This window comes from Mesoplodon bidens (assembly GCF_964165515.1).
Source record: "Mesoplodon bidens genome assembly, chromosome: 5".
Classification (NCBI taxonomy): Eukaryota; Metazoa; Chordata; class Mammalia; order Artiodactyla; family Ziphiidae; genus Mesoplodon; species Mesoplodon bidens.
In genome coordinates this window covers 87,546,790-87,568,452 of record NC_138161.1, presented here as the reverse complement: position 1 = coordinate 87,568,452, position 21,663 = coordinate 87,546,790, and the positions used below count along the sequence as shown (strand labels likewise).

Here is a 21,663-nt window from a genome sequence, read left to right as displayed (position 1 = left end):
ATTCCTCAAAGCATCTTTCATACATTTGATAGGCAGGCCGTCTCTCTAAGAGGAAGCCTCTGACAAATCTTACTTTTAAATTCTTAAGAAAATGCCAAACATCGCATTCAGCCTTGCTCACTGATAGTCTCTGACCTTTTTATGCACTCAGCAAATGGCTAGATACTCCACCATTTCCAACATAACTGATTGCATCTGCATCTAGGAGCACTATAGAAGGCAGAATGGCCTAGAGCTTTTCAAATTTCTGTATTCCTTTAAGCACCAGAAGTCTTTATGCAAATAAAATCTTTTCTGAAGCCTATTATTTGGAGAGAATAAAGCTAGGTTTGCTCTGGTTGGAGTGATTGGGGGAAGAGCCTCTGAGTTCCTCAACCCCTTCCACCTTCCCCCTTGGCCTGGCCAACTCAACTGTGACCTTGAGGCACCTCCACATTGTGGAAACTCAGACAGGGCTTGTAGTTCTCCACTAACACTCTATTGCACTGTGATCTTGGCTAAGTCGTTTCTCACCTTTATCAAGTAAAGAAGTTGGCCTAGATAAATTCTAATTTCCTTTAATCCCACAAATCTAGAGTGAGAATATTATTGTGTTTTTAAGAATATTGTTAAAGCATTCTTCAGTCTCTTTTCTGAAGGTAACCTAAGGCATTATGATACAAACTCAATATTAACATGGATTTTTTTAACTAAATAAGACAATGCTATGAATAATTGCCAAATGCATGACTAACCATTCCTTTCTATTTGTATATCCAACTACAACTTCATTTGGAGTTGCACCAACAAACATTCTTTGTGTAAACTGTGTGTAATTGTTGGTGACAAGGGCACTTCCTTCCAATGAACTCAGGAAGGGAGTTTCAGCAGAATACTGACTGTACTTAAACAGAATTATTGTTATTGAGATAGTCCTGGCTACACTTTAACATTTATGTTCATGTTTCATTCAGGGTTAATTTCAGGCTTGGTTCCAATGTACATTGGTGAAATTGCTCCAACCACGCTCAGGGGTGCTATTGGTGCCCTTCATCAGTTGGCCATTGTCACAGGCATTCTTATTAGTCAGGTAAAAACTCCCATCCCCTACCTCACCCATCCTCTACTTTACCCAACTTCTCCTTCCCTGATTGTCCACTCTCACTGTAGAACAACACAGAGGAAAAAGGCAGTTCCACAGGTGGTAGTGGAGGTGGTATAGAGACATAGGCTTTTTAGCTCAAAGCTAAAGTACTACTACTCCACTCTTCACTTTTACCCTTGGAGTTGTGGTGGGGTTGGCACTGGAGGTGACCTGGTAAGCCACGTCTTGAACTGCTGGAGCTATTCTAGAATTAAAGTAGTCCATTTAGATTTCAAGGAATAAAAAATTTCAAAATTTTGCCTACTCAGATTTCCTTTGTTCTGAGCATCTTACCTGCTCAAATTTAATATGCAAATGCTTACAATAGCAGTTCTTGTTCAGCTGGCTCTATTCTTTCCTTCTGGCCTACGTTCTCAGAGGGAGTCCTAGAACCTCAAACCTATGGCTATCCAGAGGATAAACTACTTGCAGTAGGGATCACAAAACTAGTTCTCATCAGATTAATTGTTTTATCTATGTAACCCCATTCTATTTAAGTTCTGGGTAATCTAAGAAGAAATTTTTTTAACAAAGGTCCAAAGATGCATGATTTTTGCTGTTGTTTTAGATATCAAATGTGTGCTTAAAAGTTTGGTTGATTTGCATCCTAAATGTCCCATAGGAGTTAATGAAAAGAAATCTAGGTGAATTCTTTGTAGAACAAAGAGTCCATAATTCAGTTCAGATGAGACACACTAGCAGTAGTTTTCATCTTGTGCATGCTTGTGCGTACGTGAGTCACAGTTGTCAGGGATTACTATCAAATAGCCATGTGCTTTTTCAACAAATTGTTTCAGAAGGCAGATCCAAAGTGATGTACAGTTGATATGCTTCCTCCCTGACTTTTCAGATCGTTGGCCTCGACTTTATCCTGGGCAATCATGAGCTGTGGCACATCCTGCTTGGTCTGTCTGCTGTGCCAGCTGTTCTCCAATCTTTGCTGCTCTTCTTCTGTCCAGAAAGCCCCAGATACCTTTACATCAAGTTGGATGAGGAAGCCAAAGCAAAGAAAAGTAAGTCTATGGGTGGTTTTACATTCTTCCTATTGTTTTGGAACTATCAGCTAATGAGAAAGAGTGTGCATGAATGGATACTCATGAAATTGGTACCAGTGCTTTCCAAATGAAGTCAGTGATTATACGTAAGAAGAATATGCAAGATCACTTAATATGACTGGTGTATGCCTTTTGCAACCATAAACATTCACACAAACCCAAACAGAAAATCCACATACAGAGACTTCTAAAAGACCTTTCCTGCATTATCCTTCTATGATAATGAGGATCACAGTTTTGTTTGTCATAAGATGAAGCAAAATGTTCTGCTTTTTTGAGAAATAAAAAAGCAGGATTTAATTTAACAAGATAGAATTTCCAACACCCATGCTATTAAGCAACAGAAAGGGCTATGCAGAACTGTAGCTCTTTCATTAACATAATACAAATAAATTTATTTTTGTTTTGACCTGAGTTGTGTCAACCTGATCGTTTTGGGGGACAGGCTTGAAAAGACTCAGAGGAAGTGATGATGTCACCAATGACATCACTGAGATGAGAAAAGAAAGGGAAGAAGCATCAAGTGAAAAGAAAGTCTCCATAATTCAGCTCTTCACCAATTCCAGCTACCGACAGCCTATTCTAGTGTCGTTGATGCTGCACATGGCTCAGCAATTTTCTGGAATCAATGGGGTAAGTTTAAGAACGTCCCCTAACTCTTAAGAGCAAAGTAAATTAAGATAGATGAGGAAAGGGGTTTAAGTTTAAATAACTAAAGCATACTTTAAAATGTTGATATCACATGTCTAACTGCAACAAATATATTGAATGAGCATTAATTTTTTGTCTTGACTCATCTGCCTTCTAAAATCACCTTACAGGTTTTTAAAATGTCAATAATCAATGGTCTGCATGTCTATTAAGATGAAGGTTAAAAGGCAAGTCATAATGAATACAAAAGAGGGAAAAGGAGAATAAATATAACTAGAAGACTAAATTACAAGGGGCTTCCAGAGTTGAGTATCAAATTTAGGATTTCTGATAGCCTAAGCAAAAGCAGTCCATGATTCCCTCTGTCTATTTAAATGAAGTATACCAGATAGCCTTGTGCAAAGAAGTTTCCTGCCATCCAAGAAACTTTCACTCTATTGGGGGAGATAGCACACAAAATAAACAATAGAGTGAACTGATATGATATTGGTGAGTAAGGGTAATAGAAAAGACATGACTGAAAAACATTCTGAGTACTAAACTAGCTAGCATTTAGGTTTTGAATTGAAATTCTTGTATTATGCAGACTCAAGTTGTTCTACTGACAATTAGCTACTAGAAGAAAAAAACTAAGTGTTTGTTAAGAAACTAGATAAAGAAAATCACTTATCCCCTTTCATTGCTGTTAAAAATGTGGTTTGGGCTTTTATAGTGAGCCAATCCTAGATTCACAAAGACACTTTGGGGGTGACTGATGAATGGGCAGAGACTTGGGGGAAGCAAAGAAAGCAAACGTTGAAGCATGAGTTGAAGCAAAAGAAGACCTGAGCCTCACTCCACAAAGTGAATGCTGCTCTGCTGTGGTCTCCATCCTCCTTTAAAAGGTCCCTGATACTCATTTTTTATCTCTTAACTCTTTATAACTTTGGGGCTCAGCGACCAAATTCTGTATCCTCTCTCTCAGCTCTGCTTGTATATCCAAGAGCACAACACTTAATCTCTCTAAACCTCCCTGCTTTAGCTTCCATCCCAGTGCCTGACTTAGAGGCATCCGGGAAGTGTTGAACCACGCTCTGTCAGGCAGCCTGGGCTGGTGCGCAGTGAGTAATCCACTCCTCCCTGAACACAGTCTCAACAGTCCTCCTGCGTCAACCATGTCTGCAGGGAGAGGCACCAGCAGGACATGTTATGTGGGAAAGGAACTGATGGAAGATGATAGAACAAAAAAGATGATCTAAAAGACTATTATAAACATAAGGACATAACCAAATAATAAAGCCTATTAGGGAGGTTGTGAATCAGATTTCTCCATCTACTGAGACTGGTGGAAAATTTGGGGTTACATGCAATGACAGCCAGAACTCTGATACACACTGGTGAGAGTACAAATTGACACAACTTTTTTTAAAATTTTTATTGAGGTATAATTGATTTACAGTGTTGTGTTAGTTTCAGGTGTACAGCAATCTGTTACAGAAATACATATATCCACTCTTTTTTTAGATTATTTTCCCATATAGGCCATTACAGAGTACTGAGTAGAGTTCCCTGTGCTATACAGTAGGTCCCCATTAGCTATCTATTTTATATATAGCAGTATGTATGTGACACAACTTCTTTGGAAAACTGTTGGGCAGTATCTATCAAAGCTGAGAACATGCATACACTACAACCCAGCAATTCTATTCCTAGGTGTAAATGTATACATATTTTACCAAAAGGCTTGTACTACAATGTTCATAGCAGCACTATTCATAACCACTCTAAATGATAACTACCTAAATACCCATCGATAGTAGAATGAGTAACTAAATTGTGGTATATTAATACAATTATACACTGAACAGCAATGATAATGAACAGCCTGAAAACACAACAATATGGATAATTCTCACAAAGGTAATGTTGATGCCAGATACAAAATACACACAAAATATGTGGTTCCATTTATATCACGTACAAGACTAGGCAAAATTTACCTGTAAGGATAGAAGTTGAAAGAGTTTCCTTTGAAAAAAGGGTGACATTTAGGGGGCTTCTGGAGGGCAGGAAATGATTTATTTTTGATCTAGACTATACAGGTGTGTTTAGTTTGTGAAAATTAATTGAGCTGTACACTTAAACAATATGTGTACTTTTTTGCATGTATTTTATACTTTAACAAAAAAATAAAGTGCAGATGTAGAGTTTTCAGCTAAATATAAGGAGAACTTTTAAGTGACTGGAAGCTTTACACACTGAAGGAAGATTGTGGTTTCTCCTTCCCTGGAAGAAGAGGGTGGATAAAACCTTTTGGGAGTTCTAGGGACCCTGGTTCCATTGAAACACCTAAAAATAAACAAACTAAAATAATTCTTGCTTTAAAGCCATGAGTGCTAGGCTTCTTGATTAAGGCTAAACTATTATTATTTTGCAGATATTTTACTACTCAACCAGCATTTTCCAGACAGCTGGAATCAGCCAACCTGTTTATGCAACCATCGGAGTTGGTGCTGTCAACACAGTTTTCACTGCTCTCTCCGTAAGTAAAATACTCTATATAAATATTCTGCTTGTTCCTCAGTCCAGAAATGGGAGTAAAATAACCTTGTAATATAAAAGTGACCTATGACTTATTGTCCACGTGTAGTGGGTATGTAGATAGAACCAAGTGGGTCACAGGGAGAATTCTATATGTGAATAACCAACCACTGTATTGAGATTAGGCATAACTGAACAGGTGGATCACTGGTTCTCCTTATCTGCTGAAGATGTCATTGGTCACTCATTTGTGAATTAGTAACTCACTTGGGGACACAGACACTTGGTATTTTTGTGTAAATACCTGGGCTCTTTCTCCTTTGCTCTGTACTTAAGCCCCTTGATATTAGCAAACAGCTTGTCATTTCTATCAGCATTGGATCCTAGATCCTCTCCTTCCATGGTTGAACATTTTTATCCTGATATCTTAGAAAAAACATTTTAAAAGTAAACATGGTCCCCTCAATTAGATAGCTAAGCCTCTAGCAAAATTAAACTGATTCAGTAAATTCTTACGATGTTAGGCCATTGGGCAGAACTTCCAGGTAGTTCACAAGGCCATGGCTTCTGGTGATGTATATGACTGTGGTATTATGAGAGGACGGAATAGAAGCGGTTTATAACTTGAAATGTTATTGCTATTTTTGAAATGTAACTTGTTTCAACTGTCAAATGTTATTATGTACTATTGAAACTTTTTCTCAACAAGGGAAGAGGTCATATACTCTTCTTAAGACCAAATACCTTATCTAAGGAACGATTCAGTATATTGACAGTAATAATATTTAATATAACAATCTAAGAATTAAAGTAAACAAAAAACAACAACGAAACCCCCCAAACTTCCCAACTAACGTAACTCACTTTAAAATGAGGATAATTGAGCTTATTTTTATCTTTGAATACAGATGTTAAACAAGCTTGTGCTTTTTAATTTTGGTCACAGTGCTATATACTCAATATACTTGAGTCACTTGTTTTTCATTCTCAGCACATGGACTTTTAACTATTACCTAGAGTAGTCAATAAATTACAGCCTGGCTACCTAGATCAAAAGGCAGGTTTGTCCAGACCACATTAAACAGAACTGGACCTTGGAAAGAGAAGGAAGAATAGATAATAAGGGAACACCAGTGCGTCCGTAGAAATGCCTTTAGAGGTAATGCCTGTTCAATCCAAAAGGCCACTCTAAACCAATAAAGGCCTGGTACTAGGATGGAATCCAAGGGACTATTCCCATTCTTTTGTCTCCTGAGATAATAATTTTGCAAATCCCACTTCAACATATTTTTCTCATATAGAGACTATGATTAAAACATTTTATGTGTAACAGGATTTGCTATGTAAAGCATCATGTTATCAAGATCAGGGAAACCCAAACTCTAAGAATGCCTAACGAGAAAACTACTGCAGAATTCCATTTGTGCCCTCCCCGCCACCAGCCAACCCCATGGAGTGGGAAGACTTGTTCTGAAAATAGAGCCTTGATTATTTTGAATCTACCTTTTTTGAACTCATCCTTTTATTCTGTGAAAGGTTTTGCATGGCTGACATAATTTTTTTTTTTTTTTTGCGGTACGCGGGCCTCTCACTGTTGTGGCCTCTCCCGTTGCGGAGCACAGGCTCCAGACGCACAGGCTCAGCGGCCATGGCTCACGGGGCTCAGCCGCTCCGCAGCATGTGGGATCTTCCTGGACCGGGGCACGAACCCACGTCCCCTGCATCGGCAGGCGGACTCTCAACCACTGCGCCACCAGGGAAGCCCCCTGACACAATTTTAAAAAGTCAACTCTAATCAACTGTCTAATTAACCCTCCAGGACTACAGATAACAGTTAACATTTTTAATTATATTTATTTTTGAAAAGTTGTTTTAAAGTTCAAAGAAGTACAAAAAGGACAGCCTCTCAGTCTTCCAGTTTCTCTCGCCAAAATCAACCAAGTTTACCGAATTCCGTGTATCCTTTCAAATAAAGATGTGCAATTAGGAATATGTACTGATAACATTAATGTTTCAACAGTTTGGAAGGAACATAATCAATTTTTTTTCTGGATGAGTACTTGGAGAAAGAGATAGACTTTCCTAACTCGATGCTGAATTATGTTCCACATTTCCAGATTTTCTTTTAAACTAATGAGCTGGTAGAAGGGAGCCTGTAATCTTGAGTGAGCAAACAAAACAGGAAGAATATAAAGGGAACTGGAAGGCAGCACAGGTCTAGAGGAGAAAGAGTGGCTCCAAGTAAGCATCCAGGATCTGAGTGATGTACAGTGTCTGCAGCGAAAATGAGAATTAAGGTCAGGTAGACATCTCTGGCCCCTGACCAAATCTCACCCTGTATCACACCCCTTCCTGAGTGTCACCTAGCCCCAAGGAGGGAGTCCAACTCATTTTTCAAGACATGTAGTTTTAGAGTTTATAACCCTATTAGCAATAATTGTTCAGAAATAGAAGAAACAGACACAGTAAAAGCCCTTATTCCTGAAGAAATCCTCCAGTTTTCTTGGCAGCTTGACATGGTGTCATCAAATCAGATTTAAAAGTCATAATTAAAGAGTCAAAATATATAGAGAAATTTTATGAACTTGAGAAAGGTTTGTTTTTCCCACTTTTTTCTCAACAATTAAACGTGGGCTTCTTGCTTCCCTGGTGGCCCAGTAGTAAAGAAGCCGCCTTCCAATGCAGGGGACGCAGGTTTGATCCCTGGTCAGGGAACTAAGATCCCACATGCCACGGGGCAACTAAGCCCGTGCACCACAACTACTGAGCCTATGCTCTAGAGCCCATGAGCCACAACTACTGAAGCCCGCACGCCCTAGAGCCCATGCTCCGCTACTACTGAGCTCGAGCGCCTCAACAAGACAGCCCATGTACCGCAAATTACAGAGCGAGCCCACACGCTCTGGAACCCGCACTCCTCAACTAGAGAGAGAAAACCTGCACACCACAACTAAGAGAGAAGCCCACGCACCACAATGAAAGATCCCGCATGCTGCAACTAAGACCCCACAGAGCCAAAAAAAAAAAAAGAAAATTAAAAAAAATTTTTTTTTAATGTGGCTCCTTGCTTACCACCCTGAAGTGATTTGAAACTCTAATATGAAATGCCTCTTAGACGAAACGGGCTTTCATTGTAGGTGAAAAGAAATGTTTCTCAGATATTTTCAGAGCCAAAGCTCACTATACTAAGGGTATTGGATTGCTGCTGATTTACTGATAGATTTATGAGCCTAACCAATTTACTCACTGAAGTGAGAAATTATGACAGGTAGTTTTTGTATGTGTAACTCACCAACCTTGGCAGTATTCCAAGGATCAAGCAAGAGTCTATTCAACAAACTCTGGTCCTGGCTCATTGTAAATCTTAACCATTAGTGCAGAGATCCACAGACCCAAAGGAATCGACGCCAAATCTCCTGAATTAGGATAAGAAAGCACTTTAACCTTTTGCTTTAAAGTCATACCTTTTCAAGTGGATAGTTCATTACCAGCACCAGGTACATTTAGGCTCACCAGAAAAATGCGGACCTGACTATTTTGGTAAGGCCATCAAATTCTGTATGCTTCCCCTGAGTGGACACAGTTTGACTTTATTTGCAGTAAGAAAGTTGGATGAGAATAGTTAACACATCAACAGTTGTACTGTTTCAGGGGTCTGCAGTGCTCAAACCCTTGCAATTATAACTTAGGATAATTATCAGAAGGGAAATTAACGTCATTTTTATGTAGGACCTTCGTATTTTAAGTCTACAGGAAATATATTGGGAGAGATCCAAGAGGTCCAGTCTCTAAATATTGCACCCAAGGTGATAAACAGCAAGTGGTGGTAATGCTATGGTTCTTTCTCTAGAATGGCCTGTTCAAATCAACGTGATGAAAGGAAGCCAGTAGTTGTTAATCACCTCTGTTCACTGAGAACAGCTTTGCCACCCCAGGCAAGAGTCACCCCCCTCCTGAGTTCCACATCTGTAAAACGGAATAACAGAACGGCCTCTTTCCAGCTGTATAAATTAAAATGATCTCTTTGGCAGTAAAAAACGATTTAAGTATAAAGCCAATATGTTTTAAAATTTTCCTAGGTATTCCTTGTGGAGAAGGCAGGGCGACGCTCTCTGTTTTTAATCGGAATGAGTGGGATGTTTGTTTGTGCCATCTTCATGTCGGTGGGACTTGTGCTACTGGTGAGTTTGGTGCCTGCACTGAGATTTTTGGTTACCATATAATAGCACTTCTGAGCTGTAGGTTAAACGTTTGAGATTGATTTACGAAATAAAGCAAGAGGAACAGCATATAATACAAAGGAGAAATGTAAAGAAAAAGAACTAGTTTAGGGGTTTAAATATAGAACATCAGCAGGTAAATTGTGCTTGTTACCCAGAGAGGCAGTGTATATAATAGTAGAGCACAAGCTCTGGGATTAGCCCAACCAGGTTCTAATCCTGGCTCTGCCACTTGGCTGCCTGTGTGACCTTGGACAAGTACCTAGACCTTTCCAGCCCAGCACCAGCATCCACTACTTTACAGGAGGTCATCCATCCTGTCTAGCAACCTTGGTATGAGTAGAAGCAAAGGTCACTGGATCCTTGCTTTTCCTCTTTCACAGGAAAAGAGTGACTAAGAGTCAAGGAAAATCCTAATCCAGAGGATTTCCTATAGCGCAAAAGATTTAAGGATGACTAAAACTAGAATAAACTTGTCTATGACTAGAATAACTTATACTTAATTGAATATAAACACATCAAGAAGGGAGCTATGTCATCTCTGAACTCAGTGAGAATCTACCTAGCTTAAGGAAGAAGCAGTCAATGTCAGTTCCACTTTTGCTTTGTTTTTGTTTTCTCCTCAGAATAAATTGCCTTGGATGAGTTACGTGAGCATGACAGCCATCTTCCTCTTTGTCAGTTTTTTTGAAATTGGACCAGGCCCCATCCCCTGGTTCATGGTGGCTGAGTTTTTTAGTCAAGGACCACGCCCTGCTGCTTTAGCAATGGCTGCATTCAGCAACTGGACCTGCAATTTCATTATAGCTCTGTGTTTCCAGTACATTGCGGTAAGCAGCCTAATACTGTACAAATTTACTGAGCAGAAGATAAGGTTGATGAGCTGCTAATTGGAACTCTGTTTATTCTCTGTGCAGGACTTCTGTGGACCTTATGTGTTTTTCCTCTTTGCTGGTGTAGTCCTGGCCTTTACTCTGTTTACATTTTTCAAAGTTCCAGAAACCAAAGGAAAGTCCTTTGAGGAAATAGCAGCAGAGTTCCGAAGGAAGAGTGCTTCAACCAAAGCACCAAAAGCTGCTGTAGAAATGGAATTCCTTGGAGCTACAGAAACTGTGTAAAGATAACCTGCTTTTTGACAGGAACAGAAACAGGAGGGAAGCAGTGTTTTTTAAATGACAAGTTTTTTGAGAATTTTATATCTACATCTTGAAGTACTGTTTCATTTTTTTAAAGAGATGTTATAGGCTTTGATCAGAAATGTTATCAAATATTACAAAGAAAGTATTTTTTTTAACTTCGAGAATCTATTTTGGGTGGTAAGACTCTATAATTAAGTAAACCAAAAAGTCTAGCTCATTTTGGTACACTATATGGCAAGTACATTCTAATGTTCTTAGTGCTGTCCTTTACAACAAGAGTATCCTGAAGTTGAAGCAGTTTCAGAGTTATTGCTTCATTAAGCACGTGACTAGAAACCTGAAGACACAACCAAAATTTACATATTTAAATACGATTAAGTTGGAATTTTCCTACCTGCAGACCTCATATCAATACTAAGGGAGATACGACTAGTGGCAGTAAGGTCCATGTTAAAATTGATAACTTTTCCAATTTTTCCCCTCAGCTTTTTTCTTGTGCATTAGAATTTGTGTTGTGCTTAAAAAGTTTTTTCTGTTATTTTTCATGCGGAATAGTTTATTAAGCACATTAAAATATGGTTATAAAGAAAAACTTTTATTTTGGGTAGGCTTACCAAAATCTTTCAGTATCTGGGGAAAAAAAATTTTTTTTGTTACTTTGATGACCAAATGGTTTTTGTAAGATTAAACACTAAAAGGTTTTACCTGGTCATTTAGCATGGGTTATCAGTTAATATTAACAGCTATTATAAACCCATGTTAATTCCTTGCTGGTTCAATCCTTTGAGCTATAGTTTGTTTTGCTTTTTAACTGAGCACAGCTTGGTTTTCTGAGTTGTGTTATAAAATATACTCAAACAGTGATAAGTCAAACACTTTGTATATCTCCTCAAACCCCAAATAAGATAGAACAGTCTAACCTAGGAAATTGGAAGTAAAAGATTGCTCTGTTTGTTAAAAAATATTTTCTGAATTCTTATGTTTTAAAATAGAGTTGAAAAGGTAAGGTTGGAAGATCCTGAGGGCAGCCTCCTGAAAATTCATGAATGTTTAATTTCAGACTTGATCAATATCCTTTTTAAATTTTCTTGAAAAGACTTGAGTCCCCTAACACAAAACAATCATCCCATTTGACGTTTCCTTTTTTGCCTTAGCAGTATATGGATGCTATCTAAGCTGTTCTATTGCAATTGCTACCATTTATTGTACACTACCTATGTGCCAGGCACTGTTACAAGTGCTTTTATGTGGACAAATTGGAAATACACAGATAATTGAACAGACTTTCAATTACAGTCAATTTTGCAACTATGGAAATACAGTTCTGATGGATACCAAAGGCTTAGCAGGGAGCTAAAGTATCTTCAGGCTGTTTTCCTCACAAAGCAGAGCACTGAATCAATCTTTCTTACATTTGCTTTAATGTGCATAAAAGAAAGGCACTTTTTAAAAAGTTCTCTTTAAGAGTGGGAAAAACAATACTGAACACTTGGTGGGGGGTTGTTTTGTTTTTTCTTTTTTTTTTTCCTTTATTTCTCTTTCCTTTTTTTGACCAAATGTGTTTCCCTTTACGTAATTTGACATTCCAAACAACATGAAATTATTTCTTTTCACTTTGATTTTTGTTTCCTCTGGGCCAATTTGGGATAAACTACTTTCACTTAGGACTTCAGAACATAGTCAAAGTGAGCTTAAATAGTTCAGTAGACGTCTTTGCTAAACTGTGAACTCTGTTAAAAAAAAAAAAAAAAGTAGGGACTCTGAATAGGGCAGGAGCAGGAAAATGGCTCATCTTGCGGCTCCTGTCTTCTTCAGGATGCTGATGGCCTTTGAGAAGCCCAAAGTTGCACTGGTAAAGAAATTTAACATATTTATAGGCAATGAATGTGATTTATTCACATTCTTTAATCACTATTCCTGACCTCATTTAGAATAAAGTAGTAAAGGTTTAAATAAAGAACCCAAAAGACCCCTTTTAAGTTTTACTTAATTATTCTGATTGACCACAAATACCAAATATTCGGACCCTGAAGTTTTCTGCCTCAGAGAAATGTAAATGACATGCATTGTTTCCCTTTCATAATTTTTTCCTTTCAGAGATACAAGTGAGTTGAAAAGAAACATTTAGGTGAAATAAGAGGCTAAGACAAAGGAACTAGCTTAACATGATTAAAAAAACTCCTAGGTTTTCAACAATATTCATCATAATATATAATAATATCGACACTAATTAATTAGATTTAATCCCAGGGAAATTAGACGTGTGTTTGAATGTTTAATTTTCATAGTACGCTATCATTCTTGTGGAATTATTTTCATACTCTAACATCCTTACAAACGTGATTTTCTCTTAGCTTGCTCGGAGCATGATTACACTTCTGATCTGGCCACTCATCTGCTAGATCTAGTGTTGCCCACTGTCATGACACCAATGCAAGGATCTTCTCTCACTTCCTTCTCCCCACTCTCCTCTACGTGATCAGCACAGTAATGCATGCTGAGACACAGTAAGAGAAAGCCCCTCCTCAAGGAGCTCAGTCTATTGAGGAGCTCAGGAAGACCAGGGTATAAACATCCCCATCTGCATCTTTTTCCTTCCATGAACCTCAAACTGAAGGCCTCTTTTGTAAAGAGGGCTCAATCATATACCTACCTCAGAGAGTTGTTGTGAGGATTAAATGTAAAGTGATAAGCAGATTGTCTGGTACAAAGGGGGCGCTCAATAAATGTTACCTAGAATTAGTATTCATGAAGATACTGTTAGGATACAGGACTATCATATATAAGATAGTTCCAATTTTTTGTTTTGAATAAAAAAAGTTTTATAAATTCAAGATAATATTTTCTTATTTCAAGCAACAGTCTCACGATGACAAGGGAATGGTAAGAATTAGGGTAGATATTAGGCTATCTAATTCTTAAACCCATACCTGATATTTCTAAGTAGGTTATAAGAGTTTCTATTGTATTTTTTAAACTTGTTTTTGCCAAAGTTATTTTTTAAGAGGTCTATATGTAATATTATTTCCTTGGACAATACTAAGTACAAAATAAAATGCTATATATCATATTTAAATGTAATTTAATAGGATTAAACCACAGGGCAAGACCAAACCTTGATAATCCTCAAAAATTGCAAAAGTGTGTAAACCAATATACATGCATAAGCTACTTCTTCTTGCTAGCTTATTGTTGCAAACATAGCAAATAAAGCAGAAGTAGGCAATATCTTGTGCTTACATTGTCCTAAGCAAAGGTGCTGAGTAAAGTATATATAATTTTTCATTACAATTCTGTATTAGTGACCTGAGGAGAAAAGGTTTATTGTCAACCACTCTGAGCCATCTGCTGGTGTTTTTACTGCTTTCTAATTGAGTGCACATTAGAAAGAATCATCATGAAAATAAACTTGTTTTATTAGTATGTATACACTATTAATATCTATACACATACATAAACTATATGAATGTATACATATTTATAGTATGCATACACTATAGTTTTATGTCAATAAGTATATTTCCAAATACTGTGTTGTTTTATTTTATGTAGAAAATAACCATATTTAAGAAAATTGATATTGGTTTATTGTATATACTCATTTCCTTCTCACAGTATCTTTCCTATTCTCATTTTAAAGATACTAAGTGAGTTACATTTTAAACCAAAATTTTATTTCCATCAAGCAATTGTTTTGATTATCAGTAGTAGAAAAAACTAACCTGTAGGCTAGGGAAGAACAATTGAAGAGGAATGAATGACTCCCTTTGATGAAAATAGAAATAATTTAATTCAGTAAATATTGAATTGTGCTCCTATTATGAACAAGACACTTTATTAAAGTTTTGTAAAGGATACAAAGCTTAGAAAACATGGTCCCTATCCTCATTCATCTGCATACTCATAAAGGGGATAAAATTTGAAAACAAATAGTTATAGTACAAAGGAGAGAAAAGGAAAAGCTGTAAGTTAGTGGTTTTAAAAATTTTAAGTTAATATCTAAAATTTTCCATCATATGTTTAAATAGCTGCAAAGGATATAATTTTTCAAAATATAGTATATATTTACATTTTAAAATTGCTATGCTCTATTTATTCAATAGCATTTAATTACCATAGAAATTTGTTACTCACCATAACCATTTAAAATATATATATCAATATATTTTTATATTTAACAGTTGGAAAATTTACTGCATTATTTTCTATTCTCATATTTCTGTTCCATTTCCACCAGAATTTTATCCTAAAGTAATAAATATATGTGCTTTAAAATATTTTTAATGATTCTAAGTTTCTGCAACAAAAAATATCTATAATTTGAATTTTAATTTTTAAAAATGTCCTGTGTCTACAAAGGTCAAAATGTTTAACCTCTTTTTCTTTTCTGGATTGAGTTAGCATTTATGATAATCAGTAGCACATAACTGATGAAAATTATCCATATTATAAATTTTGATAAAATTATTCATTTTTTAATTTTTTTATTGAAGTATAGTTGATTTACAATATTGTGCCAATCTCTGCTGTACAGCAAAGTGACTCAGTTATATACATTTATCATTTTAAAAATATTTATTTTAGAAATTCATCTCAGTGAGAAGTATGGGTTTTCTTCAAATAATTTAAATATTAATGGATAGGGGCTTCCCTGGTGGCGCAGTGGTTAAGAGTCCGCCTGCTGATGCAGGGGACACGGGTTCGTGCCCCGGTCCGGGAGGATCCCACGTGCCGCGGAGCGGCTGGGCCCATGAGCCATGGCCGCTGAGCCTGCGTGTCCAGAGCCTGTGGTCCGCAATGGGAGAGGCCACAGCAGTGAGAGGCCTGTGTACCGCAAAAAAAAAAAAAAAAAAAAAAAAAAAAATTAACGGAGAGATATTTCTTATTGCCAATGTGAAAGTGTTCAACATAAATCCTATCATTACTTTTTGTTATTATAGATGTATTGAAAATCTTGTTTTCATAAATAATGGAATGGAAGGACCAATGTCATTTAATTCTATAACTGTTTCTAAGTTATAGCCAAAAAGCACATAAAAATTAATCATCAAAGTAATTTTTAATAAACTATCAGATAATAACTCAATTGGGCCCTTTAATTTTGTTGAAATCAAAGAACCTGTGTTGTGAAAGGACTTGTTATCCAGTTGTTAAAATTATTCTCTCCCTAGTTTCTGGGCAGCATACCAAAAAGGCTTTACCAAGACTTATTAAAAGACTATTAGTTATATTGTTGAATCTTTCACTTAGAGGCAACTTGCTTAACATGATATACTCAGAAGGGTTTGGGAGAATTGAAATACTATTAATTTCATGCATTTTCACATATATGTGATAAAATTCTTCTATTTTATCACATGCTCTAGTCACATCAAACCTCAGATGAGAGCTCATATACAGCTTGTTAGCTTGTTCAATTCATGGAAAATGTCTGTTATAACCAATGGGCAAACTCAGTCCTTATTGTCAAACTAATTTTCTAAATCAGACACTTTCTATCTGACTTAATTTTTCACTTCCAATGAGCACCTTAATACTCATTCCTGTGACAGTCATCTCATGTCTGAATTCCAGTGCTTCCACAGGTAAACGTAAATGAGACATGGGTACTGGTCACAAGTCTGTCTCCTGCATTTCTTACAGTTGCTTTATATTCTTTACTTTTACTGGTCTTTCCTTCAGGAGCAAATGCACTTTGAAAATAATTGGGTAAGGTCTGCTAAATCAAAGTGGTCAGTACCCTGTTCTACAATGTCTGAATTCAAAATATCCTAATTCAGGCCCAAATATACTATTTCTTATGCCACCTTAATTAAGGTAGGCGTCACAGTTAAAGTCATTTCCAAGTATCCTTTTTTTTTTGGCACTGCTAAAGGTTTGAGTCTGGGGCAATGCGCCACGGTGAAAGTCAGGATTCAAGGAGGACTATACCTGTCTTTTGTAAAGTAGGAGAAGGATGACTATGAAAGAGGTGTTGGGCAAAGAACTGGCTTAATGCCCAACTGCAGGCACATTATTGAGCATGAAAACATATGTTTTTGTCCATGAATAAGAGATAACATGCCCAACTCTGACAAGTTATTATAAGTTATTAACAAACTAAATGCTAGGAAGAGGGAGGAGGAGAGGAGAGGAAGAAATGAAACTTAAGAGGATCAGCCCAGAAGATCCAGAATCTAAACAATGGGAGCTCAAAAGAGAAAAAAAAAAAAAATCAAAATAGAAGGAAGGAAATTATCAAAGACAAATCATACTGGAATTTTGCTGAGCTGAAGAACAAGGCTTGAGATTGAAAGTTTATTGTGTGTGAAACACGAATAAACAAAGCACAACATTTCATCATGAAATTTCAGAGCACCAGCAGTTAAAAAGTACATATAAAAGCATCTAGAAAGTAAAGACAAGTCACATACAAAGAAACAGGCCTTCATAAAAGCATGTCATATCTAAATAGCAACTGTGAAAGCTAAAAGGCTATGGAACAATACCTACAAAATTCTGAAGGAAAATTATTTCCAGCCTAGAATTCTGTTCCCAGACATATTACCAGTTGAGTGTAAAAGTAGAATTAGGCATATTTCCAGACATGCAAGACTCAAAAACTTACCTGTTCTGTACCTTCTCTCATGAAACAAGTGGAATGTGTACTGTGCCAAAAAAAAAAAAAAAAAAAGAGAGAGAGAAAGACATGGAATTCAGCAAAAGGAGAGAATTAAAAATTTAAGTCTCAAGGCAGGAGTCATAGGTGACAGCAAGCTCCAGGGCCTAGAAAATAACCAATTCAGATTGAAGCAAGAAAAAGAAGGTTCCAGGGAAAAACAAAACTAAAATATTCTCTGATGTGTTTGGCCATATGAAGATAATTTGGAACATTTAGAAAAAAAAAATAGTGCCAAGCACATAGAAAACTAAACAAATGCAAATAGGAGGCAATTATGAATTCCTAAGGAGAGAGTATGGTAGGGAGCAGCATAGAAAGAAAATGTCCTAGTACACTTCTTGGCTCAGTGGTGAATAATTATTCACATAATTACGTAAAACACTGGATATTGTTAACAATTCTTGTTTTCAAATAAAATTTATAATAGTACTGGACTTCCCTGGTGGCGCAGTGGTTAAGAATCTGCCTGCCAGTGCAGGGGACACGGGTTTGAGCCCTGGTCCGGGAAGATCCCACGTGCTGCGGAGCAACTAAGGCCATGTGCCACAACTACTGCGCCTGCGCGCCACACCTGCTGAAGCCCGCGCACCTAGAGCCCGTGCTCCCCAACAAGAGAAGCCACCGCAATGAGAAGCCCACGCACCACAATGAAGAGTAGCCCCTGCTCGCCGCAACTAGAGAAAGCCCGCACAGCAACAAAGACCCAATGCGGCCAAAAATAAATAAATAAAAATTTTAAAAAATTATAATAGTACTGTATTATGAGATATGTGGAGAAGGTGAGAAATTGTGAGAAAAAAATCTCAATTATTATTTATCATAATAAGTTGTCGACACATAACCACCAAAATCTATAAAGCAAAAAATATCCATATAAGCCTATGTGCTGGTAATTTTCCCTGTGCTTCTGCAGATCTATGTTTACCCTTTCCACCCTACTCTGTGACTCAGAAGGCTGATCTCTTCAGACTGCATCATCTAGGCTCCTTGTCTTTGGCTTCTAGCTGGGTTTGCTTAATGGGCTGCCCTAGTGGGAAATGGGAGGATAAGAAGAGGCAGAAAGAAGGCTATTGTTTCCTTCACCTTCCAGCCTCCCACTCCTTGGGCAGTGACTGCAATCCTCCACTTAAGGCCACAGCTCCTGTACAGTTACAGCTACAGTTCTTATTGGGTTCTGATAATCATTCCCCCGAATCTTGCCTCTTTTAATCCTAGAGTTGGTAATGGCATCATACTACTGTTAGTTCCACTACTGCTAGTCCCAGGTGCTTTACCATCCCTTGCTGTTTCCTTAACTCGGCCCACTCCCTTATAAATCATTTCTTCATTAAGCTTCTTTAACCCCCCCTTTTCAGGGGGCCATCTGTTTCTGCTGGGACCCAAACAATACAGCATATCAATTAGAACATGGATATTAAAGCTTTAAGAAATAGTTAAAAACTTTTCAAGTATTCACCTCTAAGAAGACTCATGGTTGAAGACGGATGGGGCAAGAAATTATTGTGTTTTTAAAAATATGTAATATAAGCCTGTGCTAGTCTTTAATCTTTAAGTTATAGACATGCATTATTTTATAAAAATTAAGAAATTATTAAATAACAATAAACGTTTTAAGTTAAACTATTAAATCAACTGAAAAAATGCTATCTAGCACAAAAATGGATGAAATTATATATACACAATATATTTTAGATAGACGAGAGAGATTGAGAGAGTAAAGAGGGGTAGAGGGCTTCCCTGGTGGCACAGTGGTTGAGAGTCCGCCTGCCGATGCAGGGGACACGGGTTCGTGCCCCGGTCCGGGAGGATCCCACATGCCATGGATCGGCTGGGCCCGTGAGCCATGGCCGCTGAGCCTGCGCGTCCGGCGCCTGTGCTCCGCAACGGGAGAGGCCACAACAGTGAGAGGCCCGCGTACCGCAAAAAAAAAAAAAAAAAAAAAAAAGAGGGGTAGAAAGAGAGAGAGAAGAGAGAAGAGGAAGAGAGGGAGAGAGGACAAGAGAAGAACGTACAGTGGTTAGTGGTTATCAATAGGTGATAGGATTTCAGGTAGTGTGTTAGGGTTAGGGTTGGTGTTGGGGTTAGGGTGTGTGTGTTTGTGTGTGTGTGTGTGTGTGTGTGAGTGTATGGTCCAAGTTTTCTTCATTGTGCACGTATATTATGCTTATGATAGGCTAAAAAAATGTGGGGGAAATTAACCTTCGTTTAGAAATAGATGGTAGAAGAAAAGGGTCTGCAATTCGAAGAACAATACAGGACTTGATTACAATGGGAGAATGTGTGAATATGTTTGTAGACTAAGGGAAAGGAGAAATAGAGAAGGAATTTCAAGATTCATGAGAGAGGATAAGTGAAGCATGGGAAAGTTTGAGATAAAAATCACAGGGAGTGCTATTAGAAAGGAGGAAACAGAAAGGTGAGAGAAAAATTTAAAAAGGAAAAATGATATGAAGACATTTTGAGGCAAAGAGTAAAAATGTTGAAGTTTCTTGTATCAGGTTGACTAGCCATTTTCTGCAGAGAAAGTACTAGGTGAGCTCCTACCCTGAGCAGGAATCTTAGAGATCATTGATTCCTGAACCAACTCCTATAAACCAATTGCCCCCTAATGCTAAACCCTGATTATAGAGTTATCAGCTGAGTCATCTTGGGCAGTTCACATAATCTTCTAAAGTTTCAGTCATTTGCTCTTAATGTAAAATGAAAATAAAGATAGCACAGATTCTCCTTAAATTATAGGACTTTGCAAGATGCAAATAATAATTGTTAAAAAATTTTTAATGAAATATGCAAATAATTTAGTTCTCAAATGACGTATTTGTCTGCTTGGACTGCCATAATAAAATACCAAAATATGCCAAAATAAAATGTGTGACTTAAACAACAGAAATTTATTTCTCACAGTTCTAGAGGCTAAGAAGTCCAAGATCAGATGGTCACCTTCTCCCTGTGTCTTCACATGGCAGAAAGGGTTCTAGTGCTTCTTCCTCTTCTTATAAGGGCACCAGCTCTATCCAATTAGGGGCTTACTCTTATGACCTCATTTAACCTTTATCACCTCCTCACAGGTCCCATCTCCAAGTATAGACACTTTGGGGTTAGGGTTTCAACATATGAATTTGGGGGGGACACAAACATTCAGTCCATAACAACAAATGGTAAAGAACTTTTACCTCCAGGAGAGAAAAACAAAAGACACACTGAGGGAGGGGTGGGGTGGAAAGAGGACCAGCCTGTCTTGGAGGAATTAACATGTTTTAATATTATTCTATTTTGAAGAATGAAAATGAAGCCCATTTTTGCTTTCTTTTGCTGGTGTCATCTTTAATCACACTTAAAAACTTTCCCAAAGCATCTACCCATCAATTTCTTAAAGGACTCTACCCTTTTTTTAAAAAAAAATAATTGTACATTTTGGAAAAGGAAAAAGACTGGGGGCAGTATGTGTTGCAGATATTGGAATTTAGGGTTGCCAGATAAAATACAGGACACTGAGTTAAATTTGAAGTTTGGAATCTCATGCAATATTTGAAACATGCGCATGCTAAAAAATTATTCATTGCATATTTGAAGTTCAAATTTAACTGAGTGGCCTCTATTTTCATTTGCTAAATCTAGCAATACTAAAAACTTACCATTATAAAATCGTGGCATGTATGTACAAATACACAGACTGGCAAAATAGAATTAAAAACTCGGAAACAATCACAACTATATAAAAGTAATTAACGTTTGACAAAATGGGTATTTCAAACAAAGAGAAAGTATATATAACTTGATAAATGTTACTGAACATATACATACCAGTTAGAAAAAATAAAGTTAAATGCCTACTTCACACTAACCAAAGCAATTTGTTGCAAATGGAGAAAAGTGCTAAATTTAGAAAACAACAACTAGAGGACCAAAAGAAAATGTGGATGAATACTAATCTAACCTAGGGTGTAAAAGATCTTTCTAAAATAAAGCAAAATAGTAATAATAATAATAAAGGAAAAAAAGATAGCTTTTTCTACCTAAGTATTAAACATGTGTATGTTTTTTAAAAATAAATAAAGTGGGGGGAAATTGTCAACATACACAACAAAGGGCAAATATTCTTAATGACTAAAGAATGAGATGCCATTTTTTTCCTGCCAATTTGGCAAAACTATTAAAAATGGTACTACTGAGGCTGGCAAGAGTGCTAAGAGAACAAAGGCCTGACACACTGCTTGTGGAAGCATAAATTAGTATTATCTAGAGAAAACATCCTTCAGAGATGAAAGGAAAGAAAAAACATTTTTGGGTGAAG

The 21,663-nt window shown here is 37.1% G+C and overlaps 1 protein-coding gene across 2 annotated transcripts in view; it reads left to right on the top strand.

The window, feature by feature from the left end:
* SLC2A2 (solute carrier family 2 member 2) overlaps positions 1–10,827 on the top strand; it is a 28,587-nt gene extending 17,760 nt beyond the window's left edge. For both annotated transcript variants that reach the window (XM_081234555.1, XM_081234556.1), the window contains 7 exons: positions 954–1,069; positions 1,974–2,136; positions 2,624–2,811; positions 5,246–5,350; positions 9,429–9,530; positions 10,196–10,399; positions 10,487–10,827. In XM_081234555.1, the coding sequence (XP_081090681.1) occupies positions 954–1,069; positions 1,974–2,136; positions 2,624–2,811; positions 5,246–5,350; positions 9,429–9,530; positions 10,196–10,399; positions 10,487–10,687 (1,079 nt within the window). In that variant the 3' untranslated portion in view covers positions 10,688–10,827. The remainder of the gene's footprint in view (positions 1–953; positions 1,070–1,973; positions 2,137–2,623; positions 2,812–5,245; positions 5,351–9,428; positions 9,531–10,195; positions 10,400–10,486) is intronic.
* Positions 10,828–21,663: the final 10,836 nt, after the last annotated feature.